The sequence below is a fragment of the Protopterus annectens genome, chromosome 14.part0 (genome assembly GCF_019279795.1).
Source record: "Protopterus annectens isolate FY-2018-M chromosome 14.part0, PAN1.0, whole genome shotgun sequence".
Taxonomy (NCBI): Eukaryota; Metazoa; Chordata; order Ceratodontiformes; family Protopteridae; genus Protopterus; species Protopterus annectens.
In genome coordinates, this window is record NC_056748.1 from 1117797327 (window position 1) to 1117813652 (window position 16326).

General features: G+C 41.7%; 1 protein-coding gene across 2 annotated transcripts in view; it reads left to right on the forward strand.

Moving 5' to 3' along the window:
• The window catches only part of CRTAC1 (cartilage acidic protein 1), a 2772383-nt gene that overhangs the window by 853158 nt on the left and 1902899 nt on the right, over positions 1-16326 (forward strand). For both annotated transcript variants that reach the window (XM_044056906.1, XM_044056905.1), the window contains exon 5: positions 12928-13084. In XM_044056906.1, coding sequence (XP_043912841.1) covers positions 12928-13084 — 157 coding nt within the window. The remainder of the gene's footprint in view (positions 1-12927; positions 13085-16326) is intronic.

The following is a 16326-nucleotide window of genomic DNA, read 5'->3' on the forward strand; positions in this document are numbered from 1 at the left end:
CCAGATCCAAGGAAATTTATAGTATCACTCAACCATCATTGAATACAGCGACTCCTGTGGCATGAACCTAACCAGGCACTTGTAAGAGCTGGAACGTCTGTAAAAGTTCTGCACCAGGAGAATCCAGGTTATGCATTCCCGGTCATTCACAGATCACCTTAACACCCTATCTCTGTACTTAGTCTCCTACAGGTTAATGAGAAGTGACCTATGCCTGACATACAAGGCATCCCCAGATCCAACTCTGATGGATTTCTTGCACATCCATTAAAAAAAAAGGCACCACAAACACTATATCGAAGGACCTGATCTTTGCCTGTTGGAGAGACCAATGTAGGTCTCAAAGGATCCCCACACTATGGAAAAAGCTCCCCATCCACATGAAGCAGAGTTCATCCCTGACCGTATTCAAACAGAAGCTTTCATCATTGGATGGGAAATTGCAAATTCACCTTCGATATGGCCCTCATGTCTCTGATGGACAGAGCTTGACAAGTATGTAACTTAATCCTCCATTAACATACCTCCTCCACGTAACTCTTAGCTACCTCCTTACTAACAATACACCACCAGATAGGCATCCCAAGGAACCTGGGGACAAAACTGTGTGGTTGCACATCTAGGCCTGTAAAAATCCTAGCAGACATTAGCCTGGTGTAAACCTATGAACAAGAAGAAAGCATCATGTAGCATGACTGACTATTGCTATATATCTTGCTTCTGAGTAGTCAATCCTGCTTAGGCCACATGTGATAGTGAGCAGCACTACAGCACACCAAGTGCAGCAAACTCAGGTCACATGTGATAGTGAGCATCACTACAGCACACCACGTGCAGCAAACTTCAGGTCACATGTGATAGTGAGCAGCACTACAGCACACCACGTGCAGCAAACTTCAGGTCACATGTGATAGTGAGCAGCACTACAGCATACCATGTGCAGCAAACTTCAGGTCACATGTGATAGTGAGCAGCACTACAGCACACCACGTGCAGCAAACTTCAGGTCACATGTGATAGTGAGCAGCACTACAGCACACCAAGTGCAGCAAACTTCAGGTCACATGTGATAGTGAGCAGCACTACAGCACACCACGTGCAGCAAACTTCAGGTCACATGTGATAGTGAGCAGCACTACAGCACACCACGTGCAGCAAACTTCAGGTCATGTGATAGTGAGCAGCACTACAGCACACCACGTGCAGCAAACTACACAGATCTTGTGGTAAACAGTAGAACAGAGCAATGAGAACATGGAGAGAACAATTGCCACATATGGGAATGAGCTCTTATGGTACAATTCATGGCACAAAATTAAATGACATTGGGAATATGATTGTAATAATCAAGGGGTACCAAAGTATTCAAAATACAATAAAAGTTTAGAATGCTTGCTTCACAATGTCCCATGACTCACAGCTGTCAAGTACTGTGTCTGAATTATCCTTCTGGGTTGATAAAAAGATCCAGCCACAAATATCAGCATAAGAATAGTGTAAAAAGTGAGTCTGTAGGATAAAAGGAAAGTGGTAAGTGAATGGATAGACATACAAGATAATGCTAATTGAGAAGGGAGAGTACTTTTTTTTGTTGGACTAGAACCCACTTTATAGAAGAAATGAGAGGTCATGGTATGTAAAAGAAAACTGCTGTGGAAAGAGGGTTCTCTGTGGTTTGCAGGGATAAGCAGATAAATATGAAACATTACAGGGTAGTTGCTGGTTTTGCTCATATAACATTGGGGTAACATGGAACGAACAAATACAGGCTTTAGAGAGAGGGACAAATGGGGAGAGTTTGACCATGTGAAATGCATGGGGTATGACCCACTAGGAAGGGGGGGACACATCGTGCAGGAGGTATCATGGGGTGCTAGCCAAATGTGGTCTCTCAAGTCAGCTTAGAGGCCAACCTACTTAGAATCACCAGCTGGTGCTCACAAACAGTTGGGGTGCAGGAGTTTAATACCCCTCCAGTGACCCTAAGGCTGGGACATGCCACTGCAGAACATTTACTATTCATTGCAGGAGGACCGCAGTGCAGCCAAAACAGCATCCAGCCCTAATGCTCCACCACCTCTTCAACCAGCTACTTTAGCTGTGGCTAGTCCACAGATGTTGGTATCTGGATGTCTACAGGAGAGGGTTCTTCCCCCTCACTGACAAGGCAACCAAATGCCAGCATCAGACCCATCATGTGCCTCATTAACTGGGGGTAGCGATAAAAGTTCCCGGGACTCTCTCCTTTTTTCTTCATTAGGTATATCTGCAGAATTGAAAAACAGTGGGAAAGTTGCCATGAGCATCACATATCTTGGGAATACAGTCACCTGTAAACCAGATAAGTCCTGCCCACCATGTCTTGCAAACAGCCTTCCTAGCCTCCTTTAACAGCCCAAATTGATTAAGATGCAATCTCCAAAGCTGAAAGATAAAAGGTGCACATGGTAAAATAATTTGTTATAGGTATTTAATGGAAATAAATTATATAAAATAAAATCAAAAACAGAAAAAGTACTATATTTCTTCAAGCATTCTCTTTGTACATCTGTTTCCCACTCCTGCAGCAACTCGGGCATGTCTCCACTGAGATCATGGTATATGCACTGCTGTACAGATTTTGGAATGCCTCTCCAGACAAACTTTCAATTTATTAACACCTCATTCAGCACATGCATGCAGACTTGTGTATCATCCTTGTAACTCCATGAAAGTGATAATTCTTTTGTGCACCTGTTTCATGAAAAGGCTGCAATATGTGAAAGTAAAATTAACCAACATTCATACTATGATGCCTTATTTTCCTAATGAGTGCACAAATTGGATATAAACTTGAAGTCTGGAATGTTGTCATCATTTTAGCAATACTGAAAATGATATTCTGCACAGATAGTCTTGCATACATAATGATGTAGCCAAAGCAGTGAGGTATAAGGCATGCGAGGTCATGCTGTAGAACACCAGTTTAGTAGAAGATCACAACTGCACACTGGTGTGGTGCCAGCATCATACGACCAGCATAATTAGTCATGCCAAGCAAAAGCTGTACAAGGGATTTAGCACAATGTGTAGCCCTTTAGAGTCTACAAGACTCATAAACATGGAGGAGCTTCCTATATCACTTTTTAGTAGGAGATGAAATAGCGTTTCTATTTTGGGGTGTTGATGTCAGTAACAGGCTGATCCAGACTTAATGAGTGGGTAACAGTAGAATTTTGCATATGCACTTACTACACATACAGACTTTATCCTAAAATAGCAAGGCATAGGTTCATAGGTTCATACTAGTCTATCTGCCCTGGGGCAATTATAAGCCTAGCCCGATTCTGTATGGCTTACACCACCCCTTGATTTGAGTATACTGTGCCCTTTTTAAGGTTTAGTTTACTGTGCCTCTGTCTAATAGTGACACGGGAGTAATCCCTGGGACAAACCTATGATCCCCCATCCACTTATAGAGATTCTTCTTGAAGAGATTCAGTGAGGTGCTCTGCCTCACATGAACTGGAAGTCTATTCCAGAGCGAAGGGAGCCTCTGGGTTATGAACCTGTCCCTCCAGCAAGTTCTATTTATTTCTGTGCTGTGGTTCAAGTCTCTCGAGCATGTGGCTCTAAGGGATTTAGATTTACTGAGGTGGAGCATGTCCATTAATTCTGGATTTGACATAGCTTTGTATGTCAGGCATAGATCGCCTCAAAGTAGGCGGTATGCAACTGAGTAGAGCTGGAGTTTTTTTTAACCGAGCAGCATATGGCATCTGTTTGAGACCCTTGATCCTCTTGGTGACATACTTTTGGGGTCTTTCTAATTGCTGCAGGTGTCGGGTAAGGTACATCCCAAAAGGGGCATTGTATTCTATGATGGGCCTGATGAGGGATGAATAAAGGGGCACAATTACCTCTCTTGATCTAGATGTGAAACCCTTTGTGATGAGGTGGGCTATGTAGAAGGTCTTTCTAACCAGTTTGGCAATGTGGTTTTCAAAGGAGAGATTGCTATCAACTTGGGTCCCCAGGTCCCTAATAACTTTCTCTGTAATTAATGGGTTTCCGCCTATGTGGTAATTTGTGGGCACATTGTTTTTGCCAAAGGGTATGACTATACATTTTTTGGCATTTAGCTTTAAACCATGGCGCTGGCACCAGTTCTCTGTCTCTGAGAGACCTTTTTGGAGGATGTTTGTGTCAGCTGGAGAGTTGATTATGGCACCCAGTTTGCAGTCTGCGAACTTGGTGAGCCATAGTCCTCCCACGTTTGCCTGTACCTCGGAAAAGTATATACCGAACAAGAGTGGTCCCAGGACAGAACCCTGTGGGACGCCACTTGTGACCGGTTTCGAGTCTGACATGGCTCCAGCAACTCTCACTCTGTGGGTTCTGTCTTTGAGCCAGTTTGCAACCCATCTTGTGACATAGGGGGTGTATATTTAAGCTGGATAGCTTATCTATGATGCCTGAGTGGGGTATTGTGTCAAATGCCTTTGCAAGGTCCAGATAGGCTGTGTGGACTACCTTCCCTTCATCTATGGCTTTGGTGACTGTTTCAAAGAAGTCAACCAGGTTCAAAAGGCAGGATCTGCCCTTGACAAAGTCAAACTGGGTAGGATCTAGTGTCTGTAGGTCCCCAATGTCTTTGTTTATGAGCTCCACGATGATCCTCTCCATAGCCTTGCAGACTAAGCTAGTCAGGCTTATGGGGCGATAGTTTCCAGGGTCCGTAGAGGCTCCACCTTTGTGGAGTGGGACCACTGTTGCTGTACGCCATTCTGTGGGCACATATCCTGTAGTGAGGCTGAGATTGTATAGCTGTTTTTATTTGAGGGATTAGTTCCTCTTGTAGTTCATGTAGGACGCAACCTGGGACGCCATCTGGTCCCATGGAAGCAGTGTTTTTTTGCTTTGGAGAGGGCAGCCTTCACCTGAGCATCTGAGATGTATGGGAGGCAGCCCTCTGCCGGGATAGATACGTGCTCTTTTGGGGGGGGGGGGTGAAGTTTGCACTGAACCTGTCTGCCAGGATATTGGCGATGTCTGTGGGTTCAGTGTATTTTTTGTCGTTTAGAATCAACTCAGAACAAGTCTGGGAGTTGCATCCCAGGTTTCTAACGACTGAAAAAAGCCTTATGATTGTCTTTGGTGTCCTGTGCAATTTTTCTCTCAAAGCTGGCCTTGGAGGATTTTGAGGGATCGTAATTTTTTGCTAGTACTGATCAGAGATGCCTTCCCTATTAAGGATTTTGCTTTATCATGTAGTAGCTTCCTCCTTCTGTTGTACAGTTTATTTATGGCAGAGGTCCACCAGACTGGACGCCTGCCTTTGGATGATTGGGTCTTGGTTTTGTTTGGGATAGCATGATCCATGCATTCCTGGAGATGTCCGTAGAATGCATTTATATAGGATTCTGCAGTTTGGGCTGTAGTTTCCACTGGCCCTGGGGCCTTGAAGGATTCCACTTAGGTTTTGAGAAGTTCACTTTTGAGAAGTTTTTCACTGTGGTTTTCTGGGCTGGGGGTGGGGTCGGGATGTGGACATCCAGTGAAATTAATTTATGGTCTGATCTTACCAATGAGGGATATACTTCTGGTGTGGAGCATAGAGTCCCCATGTTGGTAATGATCAGGTCTAGTATGTTGTCCCCTCTTGTGGGAGTGGTGACTAGTTGTTCCATAGCATTTGAGTTTATAATTTCCAGGAATCTTTGGGCTAAGGTGCTGGGACTTGAGTAGTGCTCCCAGTCAATGTTTGGGTAGTTGAAGTCGCCCAATATAATGGTGTTAGGAGAGATCTTCATGTTCTCCAATGTTTTCAGGAAAGCCGAATGGGATTTCTGACTTTGAGAGGGTGGTCTGTAGGATGCTATAAACTGAAAAGCAGTCTTGCCCACTGTTAGTTGCACATGGATGGTCTCTGATACTTCGTGCAATGCCACTAACCAGGAGGTGTGGATATCCTTGATCAATATGGAAACTCCCCCTCCTTTTGTGGTTCGGTCCGGGTTTTGGGGCCGAAAAGCATGATACGAGGTATAAGCCTGGTAGTGCTGGGGTGCTCTCTGGAGCCTTGAACCAGGTTTCTGTCACTGCACAGATATCGATGTTCTCCATACTGAGGAGAGCTTCGAGTGCATGCATCTTGAGGTTAAGACTTCTGGCATTTAGCAGCATTACCCTTAGTTTCTTGTTCCTTGTGCAGTCTATGGGGGTGGGTTTGACTTTTGAGCCTTGCCTAAAAAAGGCACTATGGGGGTGGCAAGAGCCTTTGCCAATATCCGAAAGCCCAGTGGTGACCGGTGCAAGCCGTCCCTAGCGAAGCAACGTGGCTTGTCTAGCATGTCATCCCAGGCTGACAGACACTTGATCCCCTTTGAATGACACCAAAATTTTAGCCAATTGTTAAAATCGATCATTTTGTCTTTGTACTGTGGTATCATTCAAGGTGAGGGTAATATGCTGCTCAAGTCAGGGTCATACCAGCCTGGGCTACATGATCAGAGAGCTCCTCTGTCTCTTTTCATGTAGTCCAGGGAGGTACGTCCCAGGTCATTCACACCAGCATGTACAATGACCGAGTCATATTTGTATTTGCTTTGGAGTGACCTGAGTGCTTGCGTTGTCGGATCCTAGCACCCGACAGGCAGCTCACCGTGACCTTCTCTTTATTCAGCCTGGTGAGCGGGACGTCAGTGTGTCTGACAATTGTCACCTATAACAAGAGTATCAGGTGTGTTATTCAGCCTTAAGGACTGTGGCTGCTTGGCACACTGACTTTGTGGGTTATGTGTTGTATGTGTTTTGTTTTGAGGTAGCGTTTGCTTGGATGTCTGCTTTGGAGGTCTCTGTTGCTTAGGTAGATTTTTATTTAGAGCCTCCGAGTATGTTTTTGTGTATTTATGTGTTTGGTTCGCTGATGTGGTGGGACAATGTGATACTGGAATTGTGTTGTGTGAGGTTACCTTCTCCTCCTGACTGGTTACACCAGTTTTGAGATGAGAGAGCTCAGCCTCCATTTTGGCTAAATAGTTGCATCTCTCACATATATTTGAACCTGTTTGGAGGAGGAGAGGGTTGTCCGTGTACATGAGACAGTTGTAACATTGCCTCAAAATTCCCAGATTCACCAGCTGGACTGGAGAGGAAACCATTGACTGACCTTTGGACATGCTAGAGTAACAGGGAAACTGAATTTAAGACGGACCAATAGAGGACAGCGTAATCGTAGAGACTATAAGAGTAAGTAGTGCTTATGGTTTAATAGTGCTAACTTGTAGGATTACTTAATTGAACCAGTGAAGGGCCTTAGAATGAGAATATGGTGTTTAAATTGAGAGATAGCGCAGTTCTAAGGGAAAAAGTGAAGAGCAGACTTTGTGGAGCCAGGAATAGTTTAAACCCAATTAGGTGGCGCTGCCCGTTGTTGCGCTATGCTCAAAAACGCGGAAAACCGTGCAAAAGAGGGTTTTAAGAGAGGAAGATGAAGGAGTTTTGGAATTGACCCAAAATGGCCAATAAAACTATAGTTTCAAGTCAGTAATTACTCCCACAGGGGCAGGCAGGCTGCTCAATGTTTTTCACTGCCACTGATCAACAGAGACTTTCCTTTAGCCCAAGCAAAAAATGGCCTCACAGAAACTTACAAACAGTTCAAGAACAGCAGGGCTGTAACTGAACTTTTTTAAATCTCAGAAAAGTGGGAAAAAAATCAAGATTTTTTTTTTTTGTTTTTTTTTCTTTTTTCAGAGATAGCAGAGGTTCACAAGTATCAACAAGTTATAACAGTGCAGTAAATGACCCCACACAAGAGTGCTAGGCCAAAGACAGATAAAATGCAAGTTTTGAGAAAAAAAACTATTTTAAAAATAAGTGCAAACAGGAAATTCAGTAAACACCTCTAGGCATAGTGCACATTTAATTTCACAGTTACATCGAGTGCAACAGGTTGCCACTGCCAGGTGAGATAACGTTGGTAAACAAGGACCCCTGTAACCTATGTTAGTGTTCATTGTGCATACCTCAAAACATCTTAGCACAAGAGATCTAGATGCATCCAAAATAATGGGGGGAACAAAGGGACATATTTTAATTATTTCATTAATAAGCTTTGAAAGATGTTAGGATAACAGGTTTTGCATTAGCATGCATTTTATGAAGGATAATGAAGACTGATATTCATATGTCTGTCATTATTTAGTGACTTCAATCCTAAATAATTTGCTGGAAAATTGCAAACCTTATGGGGAACAGACCAAACATAAGTGTTAAAAAGCTAGACATTGCAAAAATGTGGACAGTTAAGAGGTACGTCACTGGGGTGCTCTGAATGTTACTCATTGTTAGAAGCAATGAAAAGCAGCAGCTCAAAATGTCTGGATGAGGAACTTGTCAGCAGCACTGCAGATCCTGGCAATGATATTGAGGTTCAAGGACATGCAATAACATTTCAGTGCGACTCGCATCTGGTGGAGGGGGGAATGGCAATTTCCACAGAGAACATATACTCAACCAAACATACTGCTAAGCCTGTGGCTGTCCAGACTCTGAGTATACACCATCCCCTATACAGAAAAACTTCCTGTTACTGAAAGCCTCACACATGCTCTTCCTGTATTGTTCTGTGGGATTGCCCGCCATGCTTCAGCAGCGCTGTGGTATCTGTACTTGTCACAGCCCATAATTGCCTCTTCAAAGGCATGCAAAGGTGCAATCCAAGTTTAGTGTCTACCTCCCATTCCACAGTGGAGTTGGCAATGATATTGCATGCCATTCATGAAGATGCTGCCCGCTGCCATTGTCAGCTCTGTGTGGTTCTAGAGCTCAGATATTACAAATGTTCCTTTTTTGAGGTTTATATGTGCATCCCCAGCCTATTTGAGCAACTCAGTACATACGATTGCCAGTTTGATTCTTGCTCAGCTTGGAGATGTTGACCATGGCCAGAGAATATATCATAGACACAGGATGGATGTGTACATTGGCCTTTGCCAGTCACAACAACTGGGGTTGGAGCTGTCAGAATCTATTGCCTCTCATCTTAGATGGTGGCCAGTACCTATTTCCAGGAATGTAGAACTCCTTGGGTGCATAAAAGATCCCAGCACAGATAACGGAGATAGATTTCTAATCCAAACAAGTTAGCAAAGCATACTTCCTTCATTTACTGATGCCTGTAACACACTATGGCAAATTATCATATAGTTTAAAATAGATACAGGAAATGTACGTGTTTTTGAGGAGTTAAAAATAGCATAATAATTAACATTGTCAAATGTTACTGTGAATTTAAAAAAAAAAGTTTTCATCTGGAAGTTTTTAATCCAATCCTTCAAGTCAAGGAAGGATAAAAGATTAGTAGGTCAGTCAGTTTTCTGCAAAAAAATATACTACAATAAATCAGTGAGGTTTTACTTATTCGTGTGATTTTGTGGTTTATAAAGTGATGCATGTTTATCAGTTTTGCCTGCTTCCCTTTAATTTTGTTGATGCAAAACTCAATGATGCTTCATACAGATGAAACATACTAGCTAAAGCTCCAACCAAAGGAAATGAATAATAAAAATGTTATACAAAGGGGAACCCTCCCAAAAGCTCCTACCATGGGATACCTTTACTTATATATACTTTGGTGGAACTCGTAGAGACTACAGTAACAATGCAACTCACACTACACAAATGCTGAGTTACAATTGTGATTCATAGTTATGCATGTCCACAGTAATACTGTATCTAGTTAATCCTAAAATTGCAAGAACAGGAATCTCTCAGCTGACAAATTTTAGAAAATTCTCAAATGAGTGCTCTATCATCCTGCATAAAGAAATAGTGCAGGTTCTTAGATGGACACACACATTTCCCCCTCCAAGGAAACGCTTGAACATGGGTGCTTTACACACACTCTACACACAGTTGACACAAACGAGCAAACAGTCTGCCGTACTCATATAAAGGTACACACACAGACTATAACGGAGCCACTAAACTTTGTGGTTGTATTCTACTCAGCCTTGCCCATTATGCAGGAGAGACCACATATGCACAATGGACCTGTATCATTTTGTAAAAAAAACACATTTTTGAAACCCATATGGTCAACAATGCAGTTAATAGAAAAAGTGACAAATCCAAATGCCTGCCTACAACACAAAGTTTTTGCAGGGGGGGATAAGCCACCCTGCACCATGCACACCCCTTGCTAATTATTTATTCACACTCCAAGATCACACTACAGTGGAGAAATGGACAAATTCCCCCATCCACAACTAAACTGTACGGGTTTCGACATTTTGGTCCTGTGACCAATTGACATAGACCCATGCACAAATATCTCTCACTTTACAGAATGATTTTTTTTTTTCATTTTTTGATGTGTTCCTCATTAACTTTTTTTTAACTCATTGAGGATTAAAGTCACTAAATAATAAGACATTTGAGTTTCAGATTTCATATAAATACAGGCTAATGCAAACCCTGTTATGTCAGCTTTTTATGTTTAAAAGAGCAACACTTAAAATCTGTTCCCGATGTTGAACCTTTGTCACTCGCATTATTTTTGGCTTTGTCCACAATTCTTGCAGTAAGAGGTCTGAAGTATGATGCACACAAATGCATACCTGCCCAGGCACACAGATTGTCTCACACACAGACATAGGAATGCATACATGCACACAAACACATATCCATTGCCAGCATACACTGCATCTCTGTCCTTCCCAATCTATACTGGCATCAGGCAGCAGTCATACAGTGGGGGCACATGTGAGTATGCTAAAACTAAACAATCCTGCATCTTCACTCAGTATCCATTCCATCACTGTCACCTGCCCCCTGTATGCTTCCTACACACACTTACTTACTAGGCATTAAAAATAAGAGATCCTTGAGACTAGCCCAAGTTCCAAACTGTACTGTCTGGTTAAGTGACTAGCTCAAGGTTAGACAGTAGGAAGGTGAGGGTTGCAAGATTCAAACCCCCTGCATCCTTAGTACAGGAAACGGCGCATGTATAAATCGGAGTGTTAATCCTCTGCATCATTCCACATCTCTACTCATTTTTTGTATAAACTACACATTTATGTTTCATCATCTCGTGTTATTCTACCTAGGTCATGGCTAAAGAGATTTTTGCCAAATGGCTAATCAACTGTTCAAATAAAAATAAAATACTTAAAAATACTTTTGTTTTCATGTTTTAAAACAAAACACAATAAATGAGATTAAGCATGAATAAAAACCAAGAAACAAAGTAATACACCAAACAAGTTCAGAAATAAAATCTATTTCTACTGTAAAAGACTAAAATTAAAAATTAGACGAAACACAGTAAAAGACATGGCAGTCAAAGATGGTTATAAAGTAAAATGATGCAAGGCTCTGTAAGTCATCCTACTCCATCAGAAGCAAGCTCATACCGTTAATGTTTATACAACCTTCAAAAATTGGCCAAATGTAAGATACTTCTGTAGTGACTAAGGCAGTAATTTCCACAGATATGGTGCCTGCTATGCAAAAGAGTTTATATCTAATGTCTCGAGATGCACTTTAATAACTATCAGCAGCTTCTGGTAGGAGGGATATGGTGTTACATGATTTTCCCAATGTAAGGGAACTAACATTCGTCGCCAGAGTAGTTAGTGGTGCTGACTCACTGTTTCAGGCCCCAGAGCGAAGTTTCTCTGCATGGGTTTTCTCTTGGAATTTCCCCTTCATCTTTGACCTACACACACACACACACACACACACACACACACACACACACACACACACACCATTAAGAATGTATGTATACACTGCAACTATTTATGAACTGTGTACTTTTGCACTTTGTTTTTCACAGATCCTGTGCCGTATGAATGGTTGTGAATCTACATACCGCACAGGTCTTTTATCCAAGGCACTACACTGGGAAGCACAAAGGCCCAATTTAAGTAATTCCTGCCCACTTGAGTTTTTCATTTACTTGTGATACTTAAACCATTACTGCCCTGCAGCATTGGGCAGTGTGATGCCGATGATAAAGGAATCCTGTGATTTCCAGCTATTCTCACTCCTTGTTCATACAACAGTACCAAGAAGAAAAAAAGCCCAAACACTTTGAATCACATATGTGCAGAAATAGAAGCCACACCAGCAGTGATATCTTATGGAAAATGTGAATTAGGACCTATAAACCGGTACATAAATCAGTGAGTGGAATTGCATCTTCCTTACAGATTTTTGTGTGACTGGTGATGAGCTAATATGCCTGTAATCTCTCATCAAATTAGACTTACTAGCATTCCTCTCAGCTGTAAAGATTTTTACCTTATATTTTTGGTCCTTTTTTCATAGAATTGTGGCTGTCTGGCAAATTAGTGACAAATCATTAAAGACTGAAGTTAGAAGATAATGACGGGCATTTGAGATTTAGGCTTCATACCCTCCAGAAAGTTCATGCTAATGCGAAACGTGCTATTCTATCTACCTTCTAAGTTTGTAAGATCAGTACTTCAAAATTGTCCCTGTTTGTGCCACTTTTTTATGGCTGTGTCTGGATTCCTTCCTCTAAGAGGTTGAGAAGTATGCTTATTACATTACTATAGGATACACAGGCTTTCTTCTGGTATTTTTAACAGTCAGCCATTATCTGACAGTATTTGAGTTAAAACTTGCAAAGATCTCTCTTTTGTTCATTCTTGTAGTTTATATTTTTGATGGTATTATTCAGTATGTACTTCCAAGAGTCTCCAATTAAAAGGCCATAGGAATTTAAATGAATATGCAAATAGATTTAAATGCATCAGTTTTCATTGCCTTTTAACCTGCATTAGAATTTTACATTTAAAACCAGTAGCTAAGACAACAGCAGTCTTTTCCCCACATGACATTGCACACCCCTCATGTTCCTTTCTGCCCTGTCTTATCTGCTTTGTAATTCTCATTTCTTCTCATTCGCAGGGCACTGGCCGATACTCGATCTATGCTGCCAACTATGCTAGTGGAAAAGTGGGACCTCACACACTAATTGAGATGGATGAAGCTGCGAGTGATGTGGGGAGAGGAGTTATTGTGCTCTCTGATGTCGCTGCTGAAGCAGGAGTGAACAAATACACAGGTAGGGCACTTTGGATTGCTTGCTTCTGTGGAAGTGCAGCTGTTTATCAATACCAAATGTTTCTGCATACCTGCTGTAATAACAATGCCTGTGTTCAAGGCACTTCCTTTTATGAAGCCACACAAAATTCAGGGTCTATAATCAAACAGTAGATAAATCAAGCAAAAGACAACCATGACACCTGTGCAAACTGTCAGCTTTCAGTAGCAAATACAATGCCTTTCTTCTGCCAGGCCATCTATTTTTACTACACTTTCTAAATGTTTCCCGTATTAGATATTGCTTCCTCATTATGTACAAAATATAATCGCTTGTCAAAAGATTATCAGATAAGATGTAACTGGTTTTCACGGTGCAGCCCTATTATTCTGTGTTGAATGTATGAAGAACCTTTATACATTTCTAGTGTTTTGGCTGAATAGGGTCACTCAGAACAGCCTATCTACTTGATTAACAAACTCTAAATAAATAGTGTTACACTTTCCTTGGGTAAACTTCCACTAGTTACTAATAGAGTTGTCTAAGTACTGAAATAACTTGATTTGTTAGTGCTGCTGTTAGTTTGTTTCACATATTGGCTTTCTCTGTAATAGTCATGGCCTTAATTTAAATTACTTCCTCACATTCTGCATAGAGTGCCACAGTACATGTTATAAAATCTGAATCCACAGTATGAATAAATTAACTTATTATAACAATAAACCACGTATGGCTGTGGGTTATGCTGGATTTTGCTTTTGGCTTACATTGGTTGCTCACAAATGCGAAGCTTGGATAACAAAATCCATAAGAAATCTGTGTAACACACATCCCAATATCCTTTATTGCTATTTACATAATTCTCACCATTGTGAAATTTGCAAAGAAGAAACTTGTAATTTTATTTATATATTTCTTTAATTTTCAAAAGTTTTTTAGTAGAATTTTACAGCACCAAATACTAATGTAAATGCATTACATGTAATTAAGTTGATGGCATCAGTAGATAGTTTTGTACTTTTTGATTTTTTTTGTTACCCCCCCCACACCCCTGTAGTTTCAAGAAAGGGAAGGGGCAGAGGATAATTTGCATACCCCACCCCCCATATTTCATTACATGACACAATGTGATTACAAAGCAAACAGTTTGTTTCATTTGTACTTTGAGGTGAATCATTGCTGGAGCCTTCCTGTGTCCTGACAGAGTGCTCTTCAAACTATCTGGAGATGCACAGAGCTGAGTATATTTTTCTGGCACTTCAGAGTTGTGTACTGGTTATTGTTTTTTGACTAATTTTATATCATTGCTGGCTGACTTCAGAGTTGTGCACTGTTATTTTTGCTTCACTGTATAGTTTTTCAGATCTCTGCTGAAGGGGTTGGTTTTCCTATACCCACCCTTCCTATTCCTGTGTTGTTTAAATCTGGAGGTTTTTGCAGTTGCCTGCCCCCACTGTAGATTTGATCTGGGACACTCCCCCCAGTCCCATCTCTTTACCTCATTCTACCTAATACACTCCTCCTGCACTTGTTTTTAGTCATTTTTAATTTAATTGCATTTTTAAACTGTTTGGTCTAACATTGCTACATAGTCAAGTGTGCTAGCTTGCACTGCATTTGAATTGTTTTTACTGCTGTTTTAGCTACTTTTCTATACATATATATATATATATATATATATATAATTACCTTTCCTGTAACTAGTGTAGTCCAGATTCAGATTTGCTGTATCCAGGACTGTATGTAAGCTTCTGAGCCCCCCCCCCCAAGCTTTCTGTGTTGGAGGGAAGCCTTCTAGTTTATCAGTGGGAGTGGTAAGCACTAGGTAACCTATCTACCACATAAGGAGTGCTTCTGGCCCAGAAATTGTAGTTACTGGCCATTTGGGCAGTTTTTCCATCTCTAAACTTTCTAATTTAAAAGCCTGCATTTGCACTTTTCCCCCTTTTCCTGTAACTAGTTTAGTCCAGATACAGATTCTTAGTTTTAACACTTGAATTTGCTTATTCGTGATCGGCACTTGTTCAGAACTTGTAAGCACTAAATAACCTACTAATTACTACAGCACTCAACCTTCCTCATTACCTAGAGGAAAACAGTTTTGGTACTTACTTTCCTCACTTAGAGAAAAACAGCTCTTGTACTCACTTTCCTCACTTATCTAGAGGAAAATAGTTTTTTATTCAGGCATGTCCAAGGGTCAGCTACCAGTGTTCTCTCCTGTATATCTGATGAATCTGGGCATCTTGGGGCAATGTAGAAATTGCCTCATGTACACAGACAACTCTCTCCTTCTACCACCCAACACTACAACCTGTGAGAGATGCACTTATCTAGCCAAACTGGAGGTAAAGCTCTCTCCAACAAAGACTGAACTTGACAGTCAAGAGGAGAAGGTAAACACTTGCACCACACTCATCACATAGTCTCACTAAATCTACACCACCAAAATCCACACATAAAAACACAAAAACATTTGCGGAGGCTCTCCTTAATAATCTGCTCAAGCAAGAGAGACCTCCAAAGCAGAAATGCAAGCAACCTCCACCCCCCCCCAACACAACCCAAATGGCACATAGCCCGCAGACTCAGTGTTCCATTCAACCACAGCCAATAAGGCAAAACAAATTACCCAACACACTAGTCATAGGTGACTCTATAGTCAGGCGCACTAATGTCCCACTCACCAGGCTAAACAAGGAGAAGGTTACTGTCAGCTGCCTGTCTGGTGCCAGGATCCACCACATAACCCACGCACTCAGGTCACCCCACAGCAAGTACAAATATGACTCTGTCATTGTCCATGCTGGTGTGAACGACCTGAGATGTACTTTCCTGGACTACATGAAAAGAGACATGGAAGAGCTTATCCGATCTTGTAGCCCAGGCAGGTATGACCCTAGCCCTGAGTAGCATTCTGCCATCAACCAGAATGATGCCACAGTACAAGGACAAAATGATCGACTTCAACAGTTGGCTAAGCTTCTGGTGCCATTCTAAAGGGATCCAGTATCTGTCTGCCTGGGATGGTTGACAGACCATGATGCTTTGCCCGAGATGGCCTGCACCTGTCACCCCTGGGATTCCGGATACTGGCTAAGGTTCTTGCCGCCCCTATAGTGCCTGTTTTAGGCAAGGTTCAAATGACAAATTTGCCACCTTAACAGGAACAGGCAAGCAAAAACTGAGGGTGATGCTACTCAATGCTAGAAGTCTAAATCTCAGAATGCACTCACTCGAGGCACTCCTTAAAATGGCGAACA